Source organism: Rhopalosiphum padi, chromosome 3, assembly GCF_020882245.1.
Source record: "Rhopalosiphum padi isolate XX-2018 chromosome 3, ASM2088224v1, whole genome shotgun sequence".
In the NCBI taxonomy this organism is placed as follows: Eukaryota; Metazoa; Arthropoda; class Insecta; order Hemiptera; family Aphididae; genus Rhopalosiphum; species Rhopalosiphum padi.
In genome coordinates, this window is record NC_083599.1 from 10,864,883 (window position 1) to 10,888,368 (window position 23,486).

Genomic DNA, 23,486 nt, shown 5'->3' on the forward strand with positions numbered 1-23,486 from the left:
TACCTACACGATTTCCGTAAGAACTGCGGAGCTTTCCGATATATTGCCTCGGTTGTCGTGCGGGCGAAACATATTCTGACGGCCAGCCGTCCGTCCAGGCATCAAACGGAAACGTTTGCAGATTTTTTTATACGTCGTATAAACACCAGTAATCGTATACGACACGACACGTAGGTAAACATCACATGGGAGGTTATAGGTACCCGTAGCCTGTAGGTAGGTACTCGCGATAATAATTACCATCGACGTACAGTACCTGTCATTATATTATACATTTTAATATATACAATTATATACATTCGGTTAATATATATTATTAGCACATAAGACTACGACAACGAATTTGCGGATGATGTGATGTATGCATATGCCGCGTGAGGGCGTACGTGATGAAATAATAATAATAATAATAATATTACCTACATTATTGTAATCGAATTGGGTTTTTTTTTTCACGTTCTCCGGGGCCACATCCATCTCTCTCTGTGCGACGCTAATCATCGTCAAAACTGCCATCGTCTTTGTGCGGCGTACGGTCATTCATTGTTCGCCGGTCGTTCATTGTGCTTACACGTACCGAATAAAAACTACGTGTCCCGTCTTCGTGTGTGCCAATGCGTATCGTCGCGTTGTATCGCCGTCACCGCTGCAAACAACAACAAAAACAACAACAACACCATCGACAACGACCACAAAATGACTGCTGATTACGATTACAGTATGAAGCTGACCGAATATTCGAGCAGCGGCAGCAACAGCAGCAACAGCGGAAGCGTCGGCGACGGGACCGCGACTGCTACGTCGTACATCATATCGGGCGGAAACGGCACAAAAGCCGATGGCAACGGAACGGTTGGCGGACGCCGTCGCAAAGGCGGCAAGAAGCTGCCGCGTTACGACCCGTTCCAGATGCGGGACAAGGCCAAGGCGACCACGTACGTATACATATGATATAATATTATAAGAAAACGTTTGCGTACATTAAATGGTTGTGCGTTTTCATGTTTTACCGCGGTACTTACGATACCTACAGAAATTATTTGAAATTATACTATATTATTATTATAAACCGCGAAAGGCCGCGCGCAGGGTCTATTGTTTGCGGGCAAAAGCGTTTATATAGTGCACTTATAAGTGCATTTGTATACGCTGTTATTCAACGTATAGTATAATACATATATATGCCGCATAGCACAAATAGGCGTGGCGGTGGTCTCTCGCAAAGGCCTCGCAGATCTATCGGTTTTCACATCTAAACGGTTTATAATAGTACCTGTATAATTAAATATATATTATATAAAAGATCTCCCCGTGCACCACACCATATTTTCATTTTCCTGTAATTAATATTTTATAATATATTTTTTTGTTTTTGAATGTTTCACCCTTTCCTGACCACCATCGAACATTATATTATATCTACATAATCAACATTTAGTGACAGCGGTGCCTTATTACATCTTATTAAGAGCAGTCTTGGCAGTGGAATCCTCGCCATGCCAAACGCATTCAAAAATGGTGGACTCATTTTCGGACTTGTCGGTACGGCAGCCATCGGAGCACTTTGCACGCATTGCATCTACCTTCTGGTGAGTCGTATGAAAAAATTATATTGTTTTATTATCATATTGTTATTATGTATTTTTTCAAAACCATCATGTTGCCCTTACTTTAATTAAACCGTATTTTTATAAAAACGCCACCGTTCGTGTCATCGGAAATATGGAGTCACCCGAGTCACCATTTTCCGTATAGTCTTATTATATAGTATCAATATAAATTAATCGAGTCACTATATTATACAATGTGTTTTCTTAAAATCATGGTTCTAATATATTTTTTCTAAACCTAGTTAATAATTGTATACAATATATTATACTATAATATTTGAGAAAATGGCAATTATAAATTTTTGAATATACAAACAATTATTCTGAACGAAGGCGTGTGTTAGTATATAGGTACTCATAGTTTTAATGATGCTATTTAATAATTTATTTATATTTAATACCTATCTTATATCTATATTACTATTAGAAATGTATTCTATTGTATAAGTTATCAAGGTAGGTTGTCAAGTTGAAGTAATTTTTACCAAAAATACAACATTTATTTATATAATATTATATATTATTGTTGGCTAATACCGAAGTGCCTTGTGAAGAGCGATGCAATTGGGTTTATAACAAAATTGCAGTATTGCAGATAGAAAATTATAATTTTTTTAAAGTAATAGTGGAATGTTTCAATGTTCTATTGTTAATTTTTATTGAATTATAACAACGAACTACTAACTAATTAGGTAATAAATTATCGTGATGATTTTAACGAATTTTGTCAAAATTTGAACTTATAAAACACTTATAACAAATTACATGATCTGACTAAATATTTTCAATTTTTTTTTAATTTTTTTACAACTTATCAAGAAATTTGTAATTAAATTTTAAGATTTTTGATTAATTATTTTTTTTTGACTGAAATGTTTCTATCTTATTAATATATTTAAAAAAAAAAGTGGAACGTTTCAAACATCAATAAATAGCTCGAAATTTTATAATATTATGCCTAAAAAATTCTAATTTAAATATTTTGTGAAAATGTCAAGTATTTCTACGGTTTATTTTTAAATTATCATAAAAAATAATTATTTCTTCATATTATAATACCATATTCATCACTCAACTTATAATTTAAGATATTTTAATAAATTGAAATTAAAATTAATTTAGTATGAAATAATATAATATACCTAAGGTCAGATATTAAATCACGATTCTAACATTTCATTGTGGAGATTAAGGACGCATTCGTGGTTTCTATCGTACCTAATACAAAATACGTATGATTTGCAATATTTACATTCCGTCAATACAGCAATTTTTTTATTTTTGATATTGGAATAAATTTGACTTGTATCACATTATTTAAATTTGATTTAAAATCACGAAAAAAGTAATTTTTAAATTATTATATTTTATCTACTTGAAATTCGTTTAAAAAACTGACATATACGGATGATAATGTTATCATCTTTAAGTTTGGTAATATGTAAATTTGCTCTACTATGAAAGTTAATAACTGTATTATGTCTGTATTAGAAATGCGGAACGTAAATATAATATATTATAACGTATGTGCGTGTGAGACATAAATTTGTGAGTATATTATTATGAATATTATGTTCTCTTAAAATACATAGAATATAAATGGAAATAGTAATAGATTAAAAAAAAAATAATCCGGAAATATTTTGTAAAAAGTTTTGTAAAAAAAATCGTAAACTCGAGGCCGTTCGTCCGATATTATATTCATAATGATATATCTGGTAATTGTTTCCACTGTATTATAATTATAATTATATGACAATATTATTTTATGTTTATTATACTAGCCAAATATATATTATATATATATATATGTATGGTTCTTTTGCGGTTTAGTCTTAGTTATGATTATTACTTTTACGTCTCGCAATCACATACTTAACTAAACTAACAACTGTTTTTCAGGTGTTGTGTTCGCAAGCGCTAGCCCGCCGCACCCGTCGCCCGGCCCTCGGGTTTGCCGAAACCGCCGCAGCCGCGTTCAGCACTGGCCCGCGCCGATTCCGTGCCTGGGCCCCATTCGCCAGGTACGCTATATGTTTATTTAATTCAGTGGTTTCCGACTTAATTATTTTATTATTATTATCATTATTAAATATATATAATTTTTTATTTTGTGACCCTCGATTACGGATTTTTACTATTATAGATAAACATATTATTATTATAATACTATAATATAATAATTTATAGTTCTCCGTTTGATTATTATTATGGTCACGGTCCACGAGGTTAGAAACCAGTGATTTTATAAACCTCTTCACAAGCTCTTATTGGCGGGTGTTAGACAAAATTTAATATCTTTATAAATCTATAATACCTATATATAGTGACTGATCACTGCAGTCGCCGCGCCACAACGATATTATAATATTATTAGTCGCGATGTCAGTTGTATTTTACACTGTGGTAGTGAACTATATTTTGTATTACAGTTTAACTTATATAATTTACTTATACAGCGGTAACAAAATAGTTTCTTTTATTTATTTTTTTGGAAATATAACTTTTATTTATAATAAAATAAAATTTATGGGTAATGATTATTTTTTTTATGAAAACATTCATAAAATATATAAATAAGAGCTCACAATGTAGATGATCACAATAAGTATACCATATATACTAACTAACCGACCAAGACCAATTAATATATATATATTAATATTACGTAATTAAAATATATAAGAAATAAAATATGGGACAGCAAAATATTAGAATTAATATAAATCATGCGTGCTGGTGTATTATATTGTTTATAGTTTTATACTTTCCTAAAAAAATCGTACTTTGTTTGCATATCGTCAATAAACATCATAATTAATAACAATATTAAAGCACTTTAACGTTATATATTTTTATATCTTTATTCATGTTATATTATATACTATAACTATATTGTTGCGTATCGTTTTATTTTTTCGTTATACGTCCAATCTGCTTACCAACATCTAAAATTCTTATATATTATAGCTGTAACTATATTATATTGGTTTTAATAATATAATCATTTATCAGTTTCTTAAATATTAATTATCCATTTATAATAATATATCATATTATAATTAAAAACAAATAAATTAAAACTGATTGAATATCCAGAATATCTTAGTCATATTTTATTTGTTTTTAATGTTTTTATTGAGACATAATATTTTAATACTTAGGCACATCCAAATTATATCATTAATGTTTAGGTTTTAAAATCCAATTTAAAAATACAATTACCGTATGGTTTCTCGTGTTTAGATTCAACTAATTGTAATCTATTCATCTTATAATGTGAATGAAAAATAAAACGATAAGCAAAATTGTAGAATAAAAAAAGTTAAAATGAACAATAGCGATACGTTAACGACTTCCGGACCATAGCGTGTTATCATGGTATGGTTTCGGATTATTTTCCAGGCATATTCTGGATGTTTTGTGTGTGAAATGTGAAGGTTGTTTTTGGTTTGGTTGACAGAGGCTGATGATTGTACTTTCAACGGTTATAATATGACTAGAGAAAAATTTAATAACATAGATTTCGGTAATTAAAAATGTTATTAAATTTTTCTCAGCGTGTGTATTGTAGTTGTTATTTTGGGTAAACGTGATTGTCTGATTTGGTAGATCAGAATTATTGATCTCAATGACACAGTACTTTAATTTATATGATCACAGATAACTGACAACAAGCACGTACAATATGAGCTGGTAAGTTTTGTTACATGCTACACTCTTGTTTTAACAGTATTACGTAAATTATATAAGTTTGATCAAATTTATCGTTGTCCTTCAGTCTTTACAAAATACCAAAAACATATTATTATGTATAGATGTATAATTATGTCTTATACTCTTATCCAAACATTATATAATAGTGAGTAATGAATCATGATCACTAATGTCTAATGATAAATGTGTATACTTGTTTGCAACTAACTTACTAAATCGATAGATATACAAATTTTTTGTGTTAAATTTTATAGGTAATGAGTTATTTCTAATAAAAAAATGTATAAATTTCTTATCTTTATAATAGATTATATTGCCATGGAAATATAGAGCTATTCTTGAAGATTGCGAGATCCAGGACAAAAATAATTATGAAATCTAATATAAATTTCAATTTACTAAATACGTCAATAAAAAGTTTAAAATATTAACTTTCTTTTTGTTCATATTGATTGATTTAAAACTAATGAACCACAGAAAAATGTTTAATTTTTAGCCAGATTTTAGACTTTGAAATACTCCGAAAGAATCATAGCAGCTGATATGAACAATACTTATGGTATATGATATATTATCTTAAAAAAAAAAACAAATAAATTTGGCTTTAAGTAAATTACAAGGACCAATAGAAACTGAACGTTATGCTGAAAGTATTATTGTATCTCTTTGTTTTGTAAAACTATTTGACCCATTGCTATATATTATGCATTTATGCTTGATCACGAAAGTTATTTATTAATTACATATTAAGTTTATCGCCACTTTATTTCTAAGAAATTGCTTCGCTATTTGTACACGAAGAATACAATTTTAAATGTTATAAAATAATATAAATACATTTTCCTATTTTTTTTTCGAATGAGAGGCCCCAAATCTAAATAAATAACGTGAGGCCTTGCACCCCTCTCCTAGGACAGCCCCTACATAGAAATATAACAGTATTAGTATGCCTACTGTAATATATAATACTATAAATAAATACATAATTTATATTAAACACCTATATGTTACTGTACGTTTAACATTTTACGAATATTAGCGATTAATGTACCTAATTATAGTGACCTACATTTAATTTAAATTTGAGTAAATTAAAATAATACCTACATTTTAAACAATTATTTTTGAAGAATATAAAGATGAAAAATAACGGAGAAAGTCATTATAGTAGATATTTTTTCATTTGTATTTTAATATCTGTATAATTTATGTTGGTTCTAAAATATTTTACTCTAGATTTATAATAGATTTTATTGAAGATCATTAAATTTTACGAGTCCTGAAAGCTATTATTTGTGTTCAATTATTTTATAATTTAGTTTCTTTTTAAATTTAACAGTAAAATATATAAAAATTATATGCTTGCATTCAAGATATTCATTCTTATTTGGCTGTTGAATGTTATGGTATTAGATTTGTTTATACTTATTTTTAAATTAGGTACATTAGTTTTAATTTTTAATTTGTAAAACGCTCAAAGTACGTTACTTACGCTAAACGCTTGATTATAGTTTAATAATATATAATGTAAGAATATTAAACCTCCGGAAATTAAGGGCTAAAGATATTCTAACTTTAGTAAATCTATAAATAAATATAAAAAAAAATAGAATATTTACATTGCTGCATATATTTATCCGCGTTAAAAAAAATTGAAGTAATAAAAATTATATTAAACTATACAGTATCATAATTATAAGAACAATTTTTAAAAATAAGTTAAAATGAAGTTAAATTTTAAATTTTATAACACAATATAGGTTATATTATAATATATACTATTACGGGTGCATTATAATTATTATTATGAAATTTATAAATTATTTATATATTGAAATAAATTATTAGAATAGTCAACAACTTTAGTATTTGTTTATTCTATTATACATAGGTAAAGAATTATAATAAATTATCATCAGATAATTAGTAATTCTATTAATTTCCATTATTAATTGTCATTACATAATAAAATATTTGTACACTCGATACACCTACTTACATAAATAAATATACGATATCATATATACACAAAACCAAATATAGATAATTACATTATATATAGGTACTTATGTAATAACATACATAGTTTATTCAAATTATAACTTAATCTTATGATAAAAATTAATTTATTACTGGTATTTTACACTTTATTCTGTAATTAAAAGCTAACATGTTAGTGTATGTAAAATAACACATCATATTAATTTATTAAAATCGTAAGACATCGCTGAAATTATTACAATACATTTTGATTTGTTTATTAATACTAGTTATCGACAAGCTTAATGGGCATACCGCATACGGCATTGTGTTTGGCTATCTATTATTGAAATTATAGTAAGGATCAGATTTATAAGCAAACATGTTATAAATATCAATAATATTCAGTATCAAACAATGAAATAATTATTTATTAAATCAGTATCATGAGTTGTTCAATGTCTCGCTCAGAATCTATATAAGTTACATACCTATCTTAAATTATTAGGTGTGTGTTTTTTGTATAGTTCTAGTTATAATTTTATAAATGTACATATTTAAAAATGTACAAATTAGTAAAAACTTCAAAAACTTCTCATGAAAGTAGTATTATCAATAAATTTTAAATTGATTACAATACATGATTCTTTAGATATAATTTTTGAAATTTTAAATACGTATATTCATAATTTTATAAAAATTTACATAAAAATTACGAACAACTTTGCAAAACTCATATCACGTTTGTTATTCAAACAATAATAATCTTAGTGGTTTAGTCCATTTATAGAATAATATTTCATTATTAAAATAATAATATAGAAACGACATTTTAACAATTTTTAAGTTTAATACAAACCTTTTAAAAATGATTCTTTTTCTAAGTAATTATGTTATCAAATTTTCCATTTTAATATTAATATTGAATATTATACTATAGTACTTATAAATTTTTAACTAAGTAATAAAACTACGGTTATTAGGTAGTTTTAAATTTTTCTTATTACAATTAAATCACCTTAAATATTGGTAGGTATAAAAATGTTAATCCAATCTGAATATTTCCGAAAAATGTGAGAACTATAAGTTTTAAATTTGGTTTATAAGCATTAAAAGTTTGGGTTTTGACTAAATTAAAAATATATTTTTTTATTATATTCTTTCATATAGGAAATAATAATTTATATAGAGGTCAAATACAAACAATGATAGGCAAACGGATAACCAATTCCTACTAAAGAGTTCAATTTATATTGAGTATGCTAATATGATAATATTATATTTTCTTATAAGTGTTTTATTCTCTCAAAATATGCGTCTGTACGGACAACATAATAATAGTTAAATATAATATTCAGTAATAATTGTAACGACATAATATTATTATAGATTGTTGATTGTTTGCACATACTATTTGGTGATCATAACAATATAAATCAATAACAAAATGTCATAACACTCATATAACCTTTTATGAAGAAATACTATATCCAAAATATTTTAAGGCATGACCTTTTACAAACGATCAAATATAAAATAATCTCCCATAATATGTACTACAATGGTATCGATGTCGTTAGACAATGTATATAAATTTAACGCAGATTGTGTATTTGTGTATATTCTTTAATAGGACAAAAGGTATAGTAATAGTATAATATAGTATATTTCCTCTTGCCGGATATAATAATAATATCGTCATTAGTAAATCTGGTTTTGGTAGAGGTGCAAACCTTGATAAACCACAGAGGAATAAATTAGTATTAAAAGAAAGTTGAGCTCGACAAAATGTCTATACCATAATATAATATAAAAAAGTCCTATTATAGGTAAATATTCAAATATATAAAATACATTCTTATATTAAACGACAGTTTATATTTTATAAAAAGTCTATTAGCTGTAATATAGACTGAAATTGGAATAAATGTATATAAGCAACCATCAATCGTAGTAAATTTAAACATTTTTTATATTAGGTAATATTTATGTAGTCACAAATTCTATAAATGCTGTTTTATTTTAATATATATATATATATATATACACCACACACTAATAGTTCATACTCACGAAATGTAGTTGTAAGAATGTAACATGCAGATGTATTAACTATTTATGAATTCATATATTCTTTACTTATTACTTTCAGGATTGATAAAATATCGATTCAATGTTTAAACAATTTTTCTCGAATTTTGAGTATCTTATATTAGTTATAATATGGAGTATTTCACTGTATTTTATAACATTTTAAAATATTCGTGGATATAGTACAATATGTTTGCATTTATTATAATTAAAACAAAACACTCTTAATTTATTTTGTAGAGAGAAAGCGATTATTTACAGACAATTAAAAGTGTTAGATTCTAATAATGTTGTTGAACGCGTTTTTGTCGTTCTAAGTAAAAATACTTGTTAGAAATTTGTTGAAATTGGTCAATAATAATAATTTATAAAGATAGTTTTTGTTTTTACCAAAATGCAGGCGTCGTTCAAAACTGCAAACTTACCAGTCATAACCACACATTTTAGATCGTTCAATACCGCACAATTTTTTTCTATTGTTAAAAGAGGAAATTTGGAAGGTCAATAATTCAAAACCGCATAGAATTAATTGATGATTAAAAATTAAACATTTATCGTTATTAAACAAATTTTTGTAAAAATAATTCAATACCTACATGAGATTTCATAATTTCAATATTAATTAAAAATAATTTAATACATAATACGATAAAATAAAGTATGAATTTATAACTGATTAAATATGATAACTATTGTGTACGGTTCTAAACAACAATATAATTTTAGATGAATTTGTGCGTTATTGGTACATAATAGTGTGCGTGATATCGAATGGTTTGAGTTTGGGAAAACTATGCGAAATCGATATACAAAATTGTACGGATTTGAACGACAAAATTGTTTTGCCAATAAATGCGATTACAGCACAATACGTATCGTATATATCAACTATGTAACAAATATAGTAACATTTCTAATGGAAGTTTGTCAAATAGTCTTGTTACACCTTATATTATAGGGTAACGCGGAGAAATATTTAAATATAATACGAGTTTTCAATATTGTGGTGGTATCATGAAATGCCATTCTGTAGGTAGGCACCTAATAAAACTAATTTACTAATATGTTTTTTAATTTTTTGTTTATATTTTCACGCGCCCCTTTCAATAACGAATTGGGATCGTCTTCGAACTGCATTTACCACCATACGCAGAGAATTTGTCAACGCTGCCCTGTTCTGCACGTATTATTTTGGTAACACCGTATACGTAGTGCTCGTTGCTGCATCATTCAAGCAGGTAATATACATGGCGACAATCACGAGTAACACACACACACACACAATAGGCCATAGGTGGATCTTAAGAACAATTATTTTTGGGAGTGTTCAATAACTTGCCGAATCACTCGGGCCAAAGCCATCGCCTAAATCCCCAACGCGATTATTTCCAATAACCGTCACCTGTCATATTTTGTCAGAATATAATATAGGATATCGGATATTTTTCAAAAAGCAAATAAATAATATCACGGTACACGTCATATATCAATATGTATTTTACCCTATTTTCCCGTACTCTGTAGTTGACTTATTAACTGTACAATATCAATATGTCGGCCATAATCATTTATAATTGTTTCATTAGATATTTTATTAATTCTGTAATATTTACCAAAAATCGCATAGTGAAATGACAATTTATTAATAAATTGTACTTAGCCGGTATATCCTATTACGGACCATTTTGAAACTTTTAAAAGAATCATTTATACTTTAATAATTTGAGGACCTCTCTCCCAGAATCCTGCTTCACACGGTATCTTATACCTACTACACTATATATCTACATATATTTTACACATTCGCGCGCGAGCATAATAACACAGTCTCGACACACGGTACACGTCATATACGTGTTTGCAGATCTAACTGAGTTCGATACCGTTCGCTCAGTATACACACGTGCACAACTGCACAGTGTTATGTTATAATGTAATGTTTATTTCGTGGTTTTTTTTTCGACCGCACACAGGTTGCCGACACGCACACTGCGCCGGAATGGCACATGCCCGTCCGCGCCTGGATCCTCAGCCTGGCCATTCCGCTGGTGCCGCTTGGCATCGTCCGTTCGCTCCGACTGTTGGTCCCGTTCTCGGCCATAGCCACTGCGTTCATACTGGTCGGTTTGGGATGTACCATGTCGTGGGTGGTGACCGGCGTCAGCCTGTTCGCCGACGAGAGTGCCCTGACGGCTGCCGTACCGCTGCCCGACATCGGATCCCGTCCGTGGATCGCCCCCGTAGGCCACATGCCCCTGTTCTTCGCCACAGTCCTGTTCGCCATGGAGGGCATCGGCACCGTGAGTACATCTATCCCGGTTCGAGTGCATGACCTAACTATTTATGCGATAACCGTTAAACTGTCAAACTACCCACTTATAATATGCCTAGTCGAAAATATTACTATTTATTATTATGACTACCTACATATTATATAGTGTCATCATCATTTGTATGTAAATCACTTTCATCACGAAATTCTGATGCATTTCATCAGCAGAAGTCCTTATATATCTACTATACGAGCCAAATTCAAATTTTATACTTCTTAACTCCGAATTTGTATACAACATATAGGCACATATATATTATATATACTTTACGATATAGCCGTGATGAGAAATCAAATTTTAATTTCGATCTGAAACTTTAACTATATATATAGTTTATATGTGTACATCTAAAAAACATAAATATAAACGTATTATATACGGTGAATTGCATTCTTATATCGAATAAAACCATAACCGCGGTTAAACTTATAAAATAATATAGTATAAACACGAGTACACAACACGAATTTTGCAGGTACTCCCGATCGAGAACTCGATGCGCCATCCACAGCGGTTCCTCACGGCTCGTCCTTGTGGAGTTCTGAACGCCGCCATGACGCTGGTCGTGTGTCTGTATTCGGTCGCCGGATTCCTTGGCTATTTGCGTTTCGGTGACGCCACTGACGGATCGATCACTCTCAATCTGCCCAACGATCTGTACGTATAACTGCAATCGCAGCGCTACACAATGCACTAAAATACCACGAGATATGCGTGCACTTATGCGCGCAAATAAATAAGGAAATATGTACTAAAACGTTCAAAATATGCGAATGCATAATGACGTTAAACTAAATAGGTACATTTAAATCTGTACCTATATAGCTTTAATGGTTATGCTAATATAAAGTAGGTATGCGTAAAATATCAAAACTGTAAATGAACACGTACCTATATTATGAAAAACTTGTATTTCTGTAGAAATTATGCTGCAGAATAAACTTTTATATTAAAACATTATCATACTATTTCATGTCAAACCCATCATTTTCTTTTTAAATATGTAATGAAAATACAAAAAAATTATAAAGTATTATACAAATATATTATTTATATACTATAGCGTTTAAAATATGCAAAATACATTTGCGTAGTATATGTATATTTATTTAAAAATGTATTTTAAACATTTAAAATGTATTCATTGTCACCCACCTACCACGCACAAAAAACTCAAAGGCAATCGTCTCTCGATTATCCCTTCACCACGCCACTATAAGCACAGTGGTGTAGCGCGAACAACCTAAACCATATGCTCAACCAGGACATTCTCTATGTACCTATTTATTAAATTAATTATGCTACAGGTTCGCCGAGTCGGTGAAAATCATGGTGGCACTGTCCATACTGTTCTCGTACGGTCTGCAATTCTGTGTGCCCAGCGAGATAGTGTGGACTCGACTGGAGCCATGGCTGCGCAAGCGACGACAAAACAACATGTATTCCGCGGACAACAAAATTACAACTTGCGGCGCGGCTGTGACCACCATCGCCGGCAGCACCATGTCTACGGCTACCGCAGTCACCACGACCAGTGCCACGTCTATGGACGAGAAAAAGAAACTCGAAATCGAATCCAACCTGCAGGACAAACCCATGGATGGAGCGTACTATGTGATGAGGGCCACCATGATCCTGGGAACCGGTAAAATACTACCTATATTATTAATGTATAATTTCGGACGCACACGTCGTGATGATGTGTGTCTGGACGATTAGACTAATTTTAAGACGATTATTCGAACGACTGATTGTTAAACGCTCCACAAGCACAATCTGATGTACTGCAATAAATAAAATTGCTGTATTGTATAATCGTATTGTAATATTATTATACAATCATGTCGTTCGATACATCGATTAGTATATTATGTTTATTGTATATGCGGGTATTATGTTATCGTCGCAAACCGCATAAAGTAGTATAAATTATAATTGTCAATAATTAATATGACGAGATATAATTATTAATTCAATGTCACTTATATAGTTTATGTATTATGTTTTAATAATCACAATTTATAAAAAAAAAATAATAATGTATGAAGGCAGGCATACTTATACATTTTTAAATTCGTATACTCGTAATAATAAATTCTAATTGACATTTCTTGTTCTTTAAAATAATTCATGAAATGGCTATGGGTTATATAGACTAATGGCACTTCATATATTTTAGTATTTTTACACCATAATGGTTAAAATATAAAATGTTGTACTTATAAAGGTTTATTATTTTATAATAATACGGAAAAAAATGTATTTTTACCAATTTTTTCATCAGAAATTTTAGAAAAACCTTATATTTTTAAAATGGGCCCCTTGCTAACACAAACTTAACATTTAGGAATATAATTAAAAAATATCAAAATGTGCCTCCCCCTCTACCAGTGTATGACATATATAAGATATGTAAATACAAATGAAATATGTATGTATTTATTGTTCAACATTAAAAATAAAAACATATAAATTATGTATATAATATTACACCTATATAAGTGATAAGAAACATGGTTTCATAAGAAAATATCATAGATTGTCTTTCATAATTATTGTATTTAAAAATATTTTAATTCACTGTGTATATTTATAAAATAAAAATGTAAATGAATTAAATATATATATATATATATTGTATATATATACGTGTAATAGTTGCCAACTTTTTATTTAGTATGATGGTCGACGGGTGTGATAAAATCCAATTTCAACAACAAAACACAGCTATATCTAAAATCGTCAAAAACTATTTCTATTTGATAACTTATAAATCATATTATATTTTACGAACTCTACGATAATTAAATAATAATTATAAGTCGATAAAATTAAGAAATTAAACATTCATTTACATTTTTATTTTGTATCTGCCAAAAAATCGTATTTCTGATTCATGCTTGCGCAAAGGGCGAAGAAAGGCATGTTCGTGATATATTAAATAAACTAGTATAATTTGATGCTATTTGGATGTTTACCGATGAATAGGTATGTTTATTATGAACGCAAATTTATAATACGAAATTAAGTATATCACGAACGTACCTGTCTTATTTACTCTACTTATTATTATATACATTGACGAATTATAATGACATGTATAATGTGCACATGCAGCAGTAGGTACACTGTAACTGCAGTTATACTTGTGATTAACAAAATATTTTTCTAACATGTACCTAACAATATTATCGTTGTTAATAAATAATAATATCACAACAACAATGCGTTCGCAGTGCTCATCGCCGCCCTGGTGCCCGACCTGGCGCCGTTCATATCGCTCATCGGCGCGGTGTTCTTCTCCATACTGGGACTGATGTGCCCGGCCGTCATCCATCTGGCCACGTTCTGGAACCACGGCAACGAGGACGGCGAGGACACGGACGACGCGACCGACTCGGAGGACGACTTGGACTTTGACGGCGACTATTACGCGGTGGACGACGACACGGACCTGGAGGCGGTGCAGCGGCAGCCGCAGCGGAGGAGGAGCAGCGGCCGGTCGACGCGTCGCCGCAAGGGCATGAGCCGCTGGACCGTGGCCAAGGACGTGGCCATCGTTTTGATCGCACTCATCGCCCTGGTGTCCGGCACGTACGCGTCGCTCGTGGACATCGTGGCGTTCTACGGGTCCGGCGGCGAGGGCGGCCATCGCGCGGCCAACGGCAACGGCACCGCCGCGGCTCACGGCACCACCACCATCGGACCTGGCCCGGAATCGGCGTTCCTGGTAGCGGTGAACGGCGGAAATTAGAGCGGACACACCGGACGCGAAGACAACAACAATATATATACGTTAAATAATATACACCGCCGCGTCAACACGACTGCTCATCCGGCCGTCGTCGTCATTACATCGACAGCCGCCCCCGACCGTCCGCCGCAGCCTGCCCGGCATGGCTAGAGCAGAGTTACCTGTACCATAACCGTTACTAATAACTAATCACTGTTGGCCCAAACGCATTTTTGTCCTAATCGCAATAAAATAAAATTTATTTTCGAAAAAATTCCCCCCCTACGATGTATACCTCTATCTATACTTTTTATTTTCGACGTCCCGTGACGTTTTTGATATTTATTATTTATATCGAACCGTCGTCTGCCCTGCAATGTATATTATTTGATTATTATTGCTATATTGATTTTTGTTTTTTCAGTATTTTTTTTTTCTATTTATTAACTACTATCGTTTGTATGATAATATATATATATATATATATAATTTTAATATATTATATATATATATATATTTATAATTTTAATATATTATTATAGGTAATAAGGTATTATAGTGTGTAGTTTTGCGAACGCAAACATTTTTTTCCCTATTATTTTTCGCCTTTATGTTTCTCGCTGTATCATATTATATTATAAATATTATAATATAATATTAATTTTATTATGATTTATTTTTAGTTTTAATTTTTTCTTAACGTTGTTGGGCTTAATATTACATACGAGTGCGAGTTCGCGACAAAATATTTTGTAATTATATACATTAGTATACATTAATATTATTATTATTATTATTATTATTTGTAATATTAAAATTCAAAACATTACTATACTTTTGCTTTTCACCCATTATAATAATTTATTATTTATTCCACTGTTGATTCAGCAGAAAATCATAAACGACATTTTGTAAATGTTACTCATACTCTACGAATTATAATACTATTATAACTATTAATTAAAAAAAAAAAAAAATTTGATTGTATTATTATATAATTTATTATTACAATGATCGTTGCGTATTATTTTTCTTGTTCTAATTATTATCATTATTGACTTCACTACCGCAATCTTACCATTATTATACAATTATACGAATACTATTATGATGTGCTGTCAACGGCGTTGCGCGGTTATTATACATAATTGTGCGATTAGATGTACATTCACACAATATAATAATAATATATAAAATATAATATAAATATAATATAACAATAATAATATATAGTACATCGGCTCGTCAGTCGTCCTCGCGCCGTTACGGTCATCGCGTCCAGACATCGCACACGACGCAGTAAATCATAATAAATATGCCCATTTGTAGCCATTTTATTATAAGGTATATCAAATAAATATTATAAATTATTGTTGTAAAAATAATAGTTCTGAAACAGTAATAATAATGCGCCGTCACATTATCTCGCGTACTATAGACGCGTTTTATGTTCTCCAGCGTGACGACGACTGGTAGTGATCCTATTCCTATATTAGGTATATAGGTATGCGTGAAATACGTACGCATATTGCACAATTACATTTTTTTTTTTTTTTTTTTTACAAATAACACACATTCGAAAAAGTCGCAGGTCATCGCGTCTGCTGCAGCAGTAATACGGTTTAACGCATTTTTCTTATTTATATTTTAATATATAATTATTAGGTAGGTATGCATACGATAAAGTTATAATTACAAGGAATAATAATATTATAATAGCAACAGACGTTTCTGCAATAAATATTATTATAGTTATGACATATATTTGTTGCAACTCGTAATACGTGTTGCGTGTTGCATATACACACGGCATAGTGACATAGTGTAATGGCAGTATAATAAATAATAATTATAATATATTATGTATAGATACATTGTCGCTGCTCTCGTGAATACGCGGAAACGTCGCCGCCCAAGCTTATCCTTATCGCGTCAATAGAATATATCATATAATTATAAAACATCGTGCATAATTAATAGCCCTCGGATTCTGTAGCAAATAATTATATCCTCTTTTGGCAGGCACGTGGTGTAGAAAGATAATTATTATATGCAAAGGCGTTTCATGTCATTCCGATCACAACAAAGTAAACTTAATTTTGTTTTTTTTCACTTTATTTTTTTCCTTTATCGTAATAATATTTACGACAGTCACTTATTAAATTATAGACGGGGAGAAAACAAACAAACAAACAAACAAAGTCATAATGGCACTACTATAAATAATATAGAGCGGTATAATTTAGAGGATTTATTCACTTATATTACAAAACGGGTCACGATCCAAGTACATAATATAATTTACAAACAAAATTTATAAAATTAACGAAAATGTGGGCAAATGGGTACCGATCTGCTGACTGTTATGAGTGTTAAATTTGAGTTCATTTATGATGTATAATTGTACATACAGTCGAAGTTGAAGGGACCGGGAAAAAAGTCTGAGTTATCCAAATTAAATTTATTTTCTATTGCTATGTATTTATTATAAATAAAGCAATGTAATTAAAAATATTTACTATATATTTACTTAAGAATTATGTATATGTATTTATGTATGTATAAACAAAAATGAAGTTAGAAAATTATTTAAAAAAGGTTTTAAAAACCTTATTTTATAGATAAATGAGGGAAATATCACAATTTTATAATATTAATAAAACTCAAAACTTCGAGTTATCCACGAAAATATTCGAGTTAAACAAGATTATTGTACATTGTTTAAATCAGGAAATTCTAGGGACCGGAGTAAAAGTTCGAGGTATCGACGATTTCGAGTTAAAGAAGTTCGAGAAAACCAAGTTCGACTGTACCAAAAAAGATTCTTAGTGGTGACAGTCTATCAACCTATTTGACCAAGACATTATACTTCATGTTATTATGTTTTTCGATATTGTAATAAAAGTAGTTTATTTTATTATTCGTTATACAGTATAGGTTGAGTTAATTTTTGCCGAAAACGTCGAATCTTGAAATAATATTGTATATTATTATATAAAATATAATAGCCTAATATATACGCGTAAAAGTTGTAAGCCCCCGACAATAATATATTTTTTGAATTACAACATTTATAATAAAATAACTCTTTTTACCGTAAATAGAAAATCCAAAATGCTAATATAAACGTCTTGTGAAATTATAAATATCTACGGTTTTTATTTTCGAGTTATCGTACAGAAAAAAAAAATTAAATCAATTTCGCATACAAATTATTTCCGTTTTCCTTTTGCTCGTTTGTTTTTCCCGATTATTTTGAAAAATATTGGGAATTTATTTTGACCCTTCTCCTGCAAAGTACAAACTAAAACTAATTTGCGATCATTGCGTGCCCTCGAAATCCTCGATAACGCAAAAACAGCCATCGGATAACAAATAATAATATTATACTACTACGACGCAAGGAGCTGGCCGTGTTCTATTACTGTATGTTTGTCGAACTTGGCCTTAAGTCCGTCAACAACAAAAGCGAATGTCGATTTAATCTCGCGTCGAAACGGTGCGCCGTCGCGGTACACGCACCGCAAAACCTAAGACACAAGCTTTATAATATAAACGTAGATAATCAATGTGCATGTACTACACGTCATTATATAATATATATACCGCTGTCGGAATGATCTACAGCGCCGTGTCCACCGTTTTTCGGCAATTTCCGCTAAGAAACGCAAACGCGCACAATAATCGCATATATATATATACATACAATATACATGTCTATATTATTATGTGTACCCAATGCGACTTTATTCGACAGAACGGTGTAATCGAAAAGTCATAGGTGGGCGTGTGTACGACATGTACGACGTGACGTATTTCCGATTTCGGCACACGGTCGTTTTAAAATGTTTACCTACCTCACTGTGTTATTAAACTTACCCGTACGGCTTATTTTCGTACATATACATGTACATATAGACAGTGAGTGACCCATATACCAGCCGTCCGATTGGTCGTATTATAGTACATATATATATATATAATATATTGTCTGTTATAGTTGACAGTTGTTCGATTGTCGATGTACGCATTATTGCATGTCGGCGGGCATCAGCTATACGCCTTTATACGCATTAGTCTTGAAAGTTTTTAAAAAGTATTTTATTTCTTTTTTATAACTCACAAGTTAACAACAAGCTAACTAAAATTGTTATTTTTTGTTAGAATATCCATTTTTTTTTTTCAAAATCTTAACTTCAAACATCTATATTCTCGCGAGACTGCGAATGTTTCGAAACATGAGAATATTTTGTCACTGTTGACATTTCTATTTCTAAAATATTCTTATTTTGTCTATTAATAATTTACGTTTCTATTTTGTCAGTGAAATATAAGCAAGGTTGTTTTTTAATGTGTTACATATACATATTGTTTTGAAAATTTCAATGAAATATTCTTCCAGATGACAATCGCTGTTCTGTAATCGAAAAAAAAAAATGCATGATTACTTTCAGTGTTTTTTTTTTTTTTTTTTACAATGGAATATGGATACGTGCGGTTATACTTATTGTTGTAGGTACAGTTAATATATACACCTATATATAATAATATATATACAATACAAATACTTAAAAACATACATGCATATTATAAGTATACGAAAGACTTAAAGAAGATTACGTGGACTCAAGACAGGTCATTTATACTATAGTATTGTGATTTGTGTTATGTAAATTTTAATCTTAAGAACATGTTAGCGCACAATTTGTTTACTCGCTGTGACCCACGCGTGGGTGCGTCGCACACCAATTTGCGTTAACACCGTTAACCTATTGTGTTGTTAGCTTATTTAGTATCAAGTGGATTGAACCAACTTCAAGTTAAGAACATTGTTTGTAGGTACGTTAGTTTTTTTTTATGACATTTAAATTTGTATGCAAGTTAATGCTATATACTCGTAAAATATTACAAATAAAAATGCGCATATTATATCTCATTTTAAAATTTAAATATTGTAAAAAATCCAACGTGCAATGCACAAACACAGTATATTTCTTAATTTTGAGTTTGATAATTGTCCAATTCACCCTAACACTAAAATGAATAAGTAAATTTTGTTCTGCTAAATCAAAATTTGCTACATCGGATGTGGATAGTAAACACAAATTTTGAAGACATCCTCTAAAGGTTACGCGAGAGAAAAAAACAAATATAAATTATCAACGGAGAAGAAAATTGTAAATTGCGCCCAATATATTACATAATTTTTACATTTCTATGTAATGAATTCTGCCCAATATATTTTGAGGTATCCATTTCTATATAGTAAATTGTACCTAGATATTATATGTAATTTTATTTTTATGATAACTATAGTTACTGAAATTTAGCATTACTTGGAAGATACACCACTTTCTACCAATCAAAAAATTATTGTTTTTTGTTTTAGTTTAAATTAAAAATGGAATAAAAAAAATAATTTAATAGTATTTTAAGTAAAATATAATAATTAAAAAAAAAAATATATTATAATTATATTTATTAACTGAAAATAAATTAAAAAAGGTATACTGAATTTAAATAGAGATGAGCCTATGAGCCTATCTATATTTTGCATCCTGTATAACTGTTATCATCGAGAATTACAATTTTTCATGAATCATAATTCATAATATATTATATAATATAATTTATATTCTTCGTACACCGCAATTAATTAGTCATGTTAAATATCGATTCACAAAATTGTAACTCATTAGTTGTAAATTATGTCGAACCTATTAATTTGTACAGTACAGCTAAAGTTCGGTCGACTTTGATTATTACTACATTGATTATATGATAAATAATTATACCGTAGGATGTATGCTCAAACGGTATATAATATGTACGGACAAAGTATTTCAAATTGTAAACGACTAACGAGTACCTACGAATTAGGCAGGCTAGCCTATTAATAACGGATTGTTCTTATTTCGTAATTTTTTCTTATAATCTTACTGTATTAAGATCAGAAAATATTAGAAAATCCTTAGTTAAAGCCATATTACACAATAAACTGTGAATATAAAACGGTGGGGCCATTAAGTGGGCTGATAATAGTAGTATGCTATGTGGGCCAATAAACTGATGACTATAAAAAATAATTTTCCCATCAATAAATGGCATCAGCACTGCATCTAGACATATGACATAATATTTTTTTATAATCGTTGTTTAAATGTTTTAAACTAAATAGTAATATCGCAAAGGCTTAATTTTTTTTATTTGAGCCATTTACCGACATTGTAGTTTATGACAATTAAATATTTGAAGTAATCACATACATTTACTCATATTTATATACAACAATATTGTATATCAAATGTATATCAAATAACAATGTAACAATAATAATAGTCAATGAAAGAGAAGTTAAGTATTAGTAAATTGACAAAATATATTTAATATTTTTGTGCATTTAGACAAAGTTATTTTGGTTTTGATAATTTTAATTGAATAGGTTATATAGACTAAATAAATACAGTTCGTAAAATGGTATCTGCATAGATTGTTTAGGTATGTTAATGAATAATGTGTCAATTATATTATTAGTTTAAATAATTACAGTTATTACCACTATTTTTAATTTTATAATCAATTATTTAATTAATTAGTTCAATAAAAACATTATAATATTTTAAATTCGATAAAGTTTTATTTATACTATGTATAACTATATAAGATACCTACGTCTGTTTAGTTATTGTATATGTTATTTATTAAAATGAATAAGATATTGGAATTATTAAGAATAAAAACATTATATAGTTTCCAATTATTAATTGGTAAATGTTATGATATATGTAAGTATATCGATATTTTTTAAGAAAAAAGTTATATAATATTATGTTTTTTCGTTATACAAATATAGATAGTAAGATAATGTTAAAATAATATAATAAAAGCCGACAAGATATTTCCTTTCAAAAATTATTTATTATAGACACGCGAAAAAAAATAGTATTTTTAAAGAAGAAAAAAAACATAAACTATGACGTAAGTACCTACATAGTCAAAATCCGTTCGTGTAATAAACACAGTTTAAGCTTTCCGCGTTACGATAATTTTTACGCCAATCACCCACGGCGGTATATTTTAAGCTAACTCTATATATTGTCTACACCTTCCCGCAGAATGCATTTTACGAATATACTAATATATACCAAGTTTGAGGTGTTTAGAATTCAATGAAATAACAAATAAAATTAAATAATACACACTGAAAAATATGTGACAAGATAATAAATAATTGACAAAATTAATGTGAGTAATAACTATAATATTATATTTAGATATAATTATAATGTATATGTAATTATTAATAAACATTACGTATTACATGTTTTAAATGCGCTTATATAAAATTGTAAGAGTACAATTATACCTCTCTCTGGTATTTGGTGTTATAATTGATAGGTATTAATAGTAATAATAATACACATTGGTAACTTATTAAAATAAGAAAATTAAACATACTTAATTCTATTGAGTTACATAAAAATCTAACTTGGAAACGTTTCTTTAATAATTGATGTTCTTCAGTTAAGTTTTTTTTTTTATGAAATGTAGCACTTTTAAATATTCATATACTATAATCACTCATCAGTCACAATTTGTTATTAACCATATTAAATATTAATTTCAAATATAATATAATATATTATAATATATTTTTTATTATATAAATAAATAAATAAAATTTGTGACTTAAATTTTCAGATACGAAATTAATGACAAGTCAACAAATAAACCATGTACGATGTTAAATAAATAAATAGCAAATAATTTATTAATTATATTTCTAGTAAAAATAATTATCTCTGCCATCCTTGAATTATATTATAATCGTGTATTATGTCGCATTATTATTATTTGACCCAAATGAAAAAAATAGTATGTCAATTCCCAAATTCAAAGATAACATAATATTAGTCAATGATTTTATGGTATGGGAACCTACTTGAAAATTGGCTTTATTTGCCCACCTTCACTAGTAAATAAACTTGATTTATTTTTAACCATCACTTATAACAAATATTA

The 23,486-nt window shown here is 29.3% G+C and overlaps 1 protein-coding gene across 2 annotated transcripts in view; it reads left to right on the forward strand.

Moving 5' to 3' along the window:
- The window catches only part of LOC132924622 (proton-coupled amino acid transporter-like protein pathetic), a 39,776-nt gene extending 23,285 nt beyond the window's left edge, over nucleotides 1-16,491 (forward strand). For both annotated transcript variants that reach the window (XM_060989034.1, XM_060989033.1), the window contains exons 4-11: nucleotides 720-935; nucleotides 1,439-1,589; nucleotides 3,513-3,634; nucleotides 10,552-10,636; nucleotides 11,372-11,698; nucleotides 12,207-12,388; nucleotides 13,039-13,376; nucleotides 14,968-16,491. In XM_060989034.1, the coding sequence (XP_060845017.1) occupies nucleotides 720-935; nucleotides 1,439-1,589; nucleotides 3,513-3,634; nucleotides 10,552-10,636; nucleotides 11,372-11,698; nucleotides 12,207-12,388; nucleotides 13,039-13,376; nucleotides 14,968-15,485 (1,939 nt within the window). In that variant the 3' untranslated portion in view covers nucleotides 15,486-16,491. The remainder of the gene's footprint in view (nucleotides 1-719; nucleotides 936-1,438; nucleotides 1,590-3,512; nucleotides 3,635-10,551; nucleotides 10,637-11,371; nucleotides 11,699-12,206; nucleotides 12,389-13,038; nucleotides 13,377-14,967) is intronic.
- The last annotated feature ends 6,995 nt before the right edge of the window (nucleotides 16,492-23,486 follow it).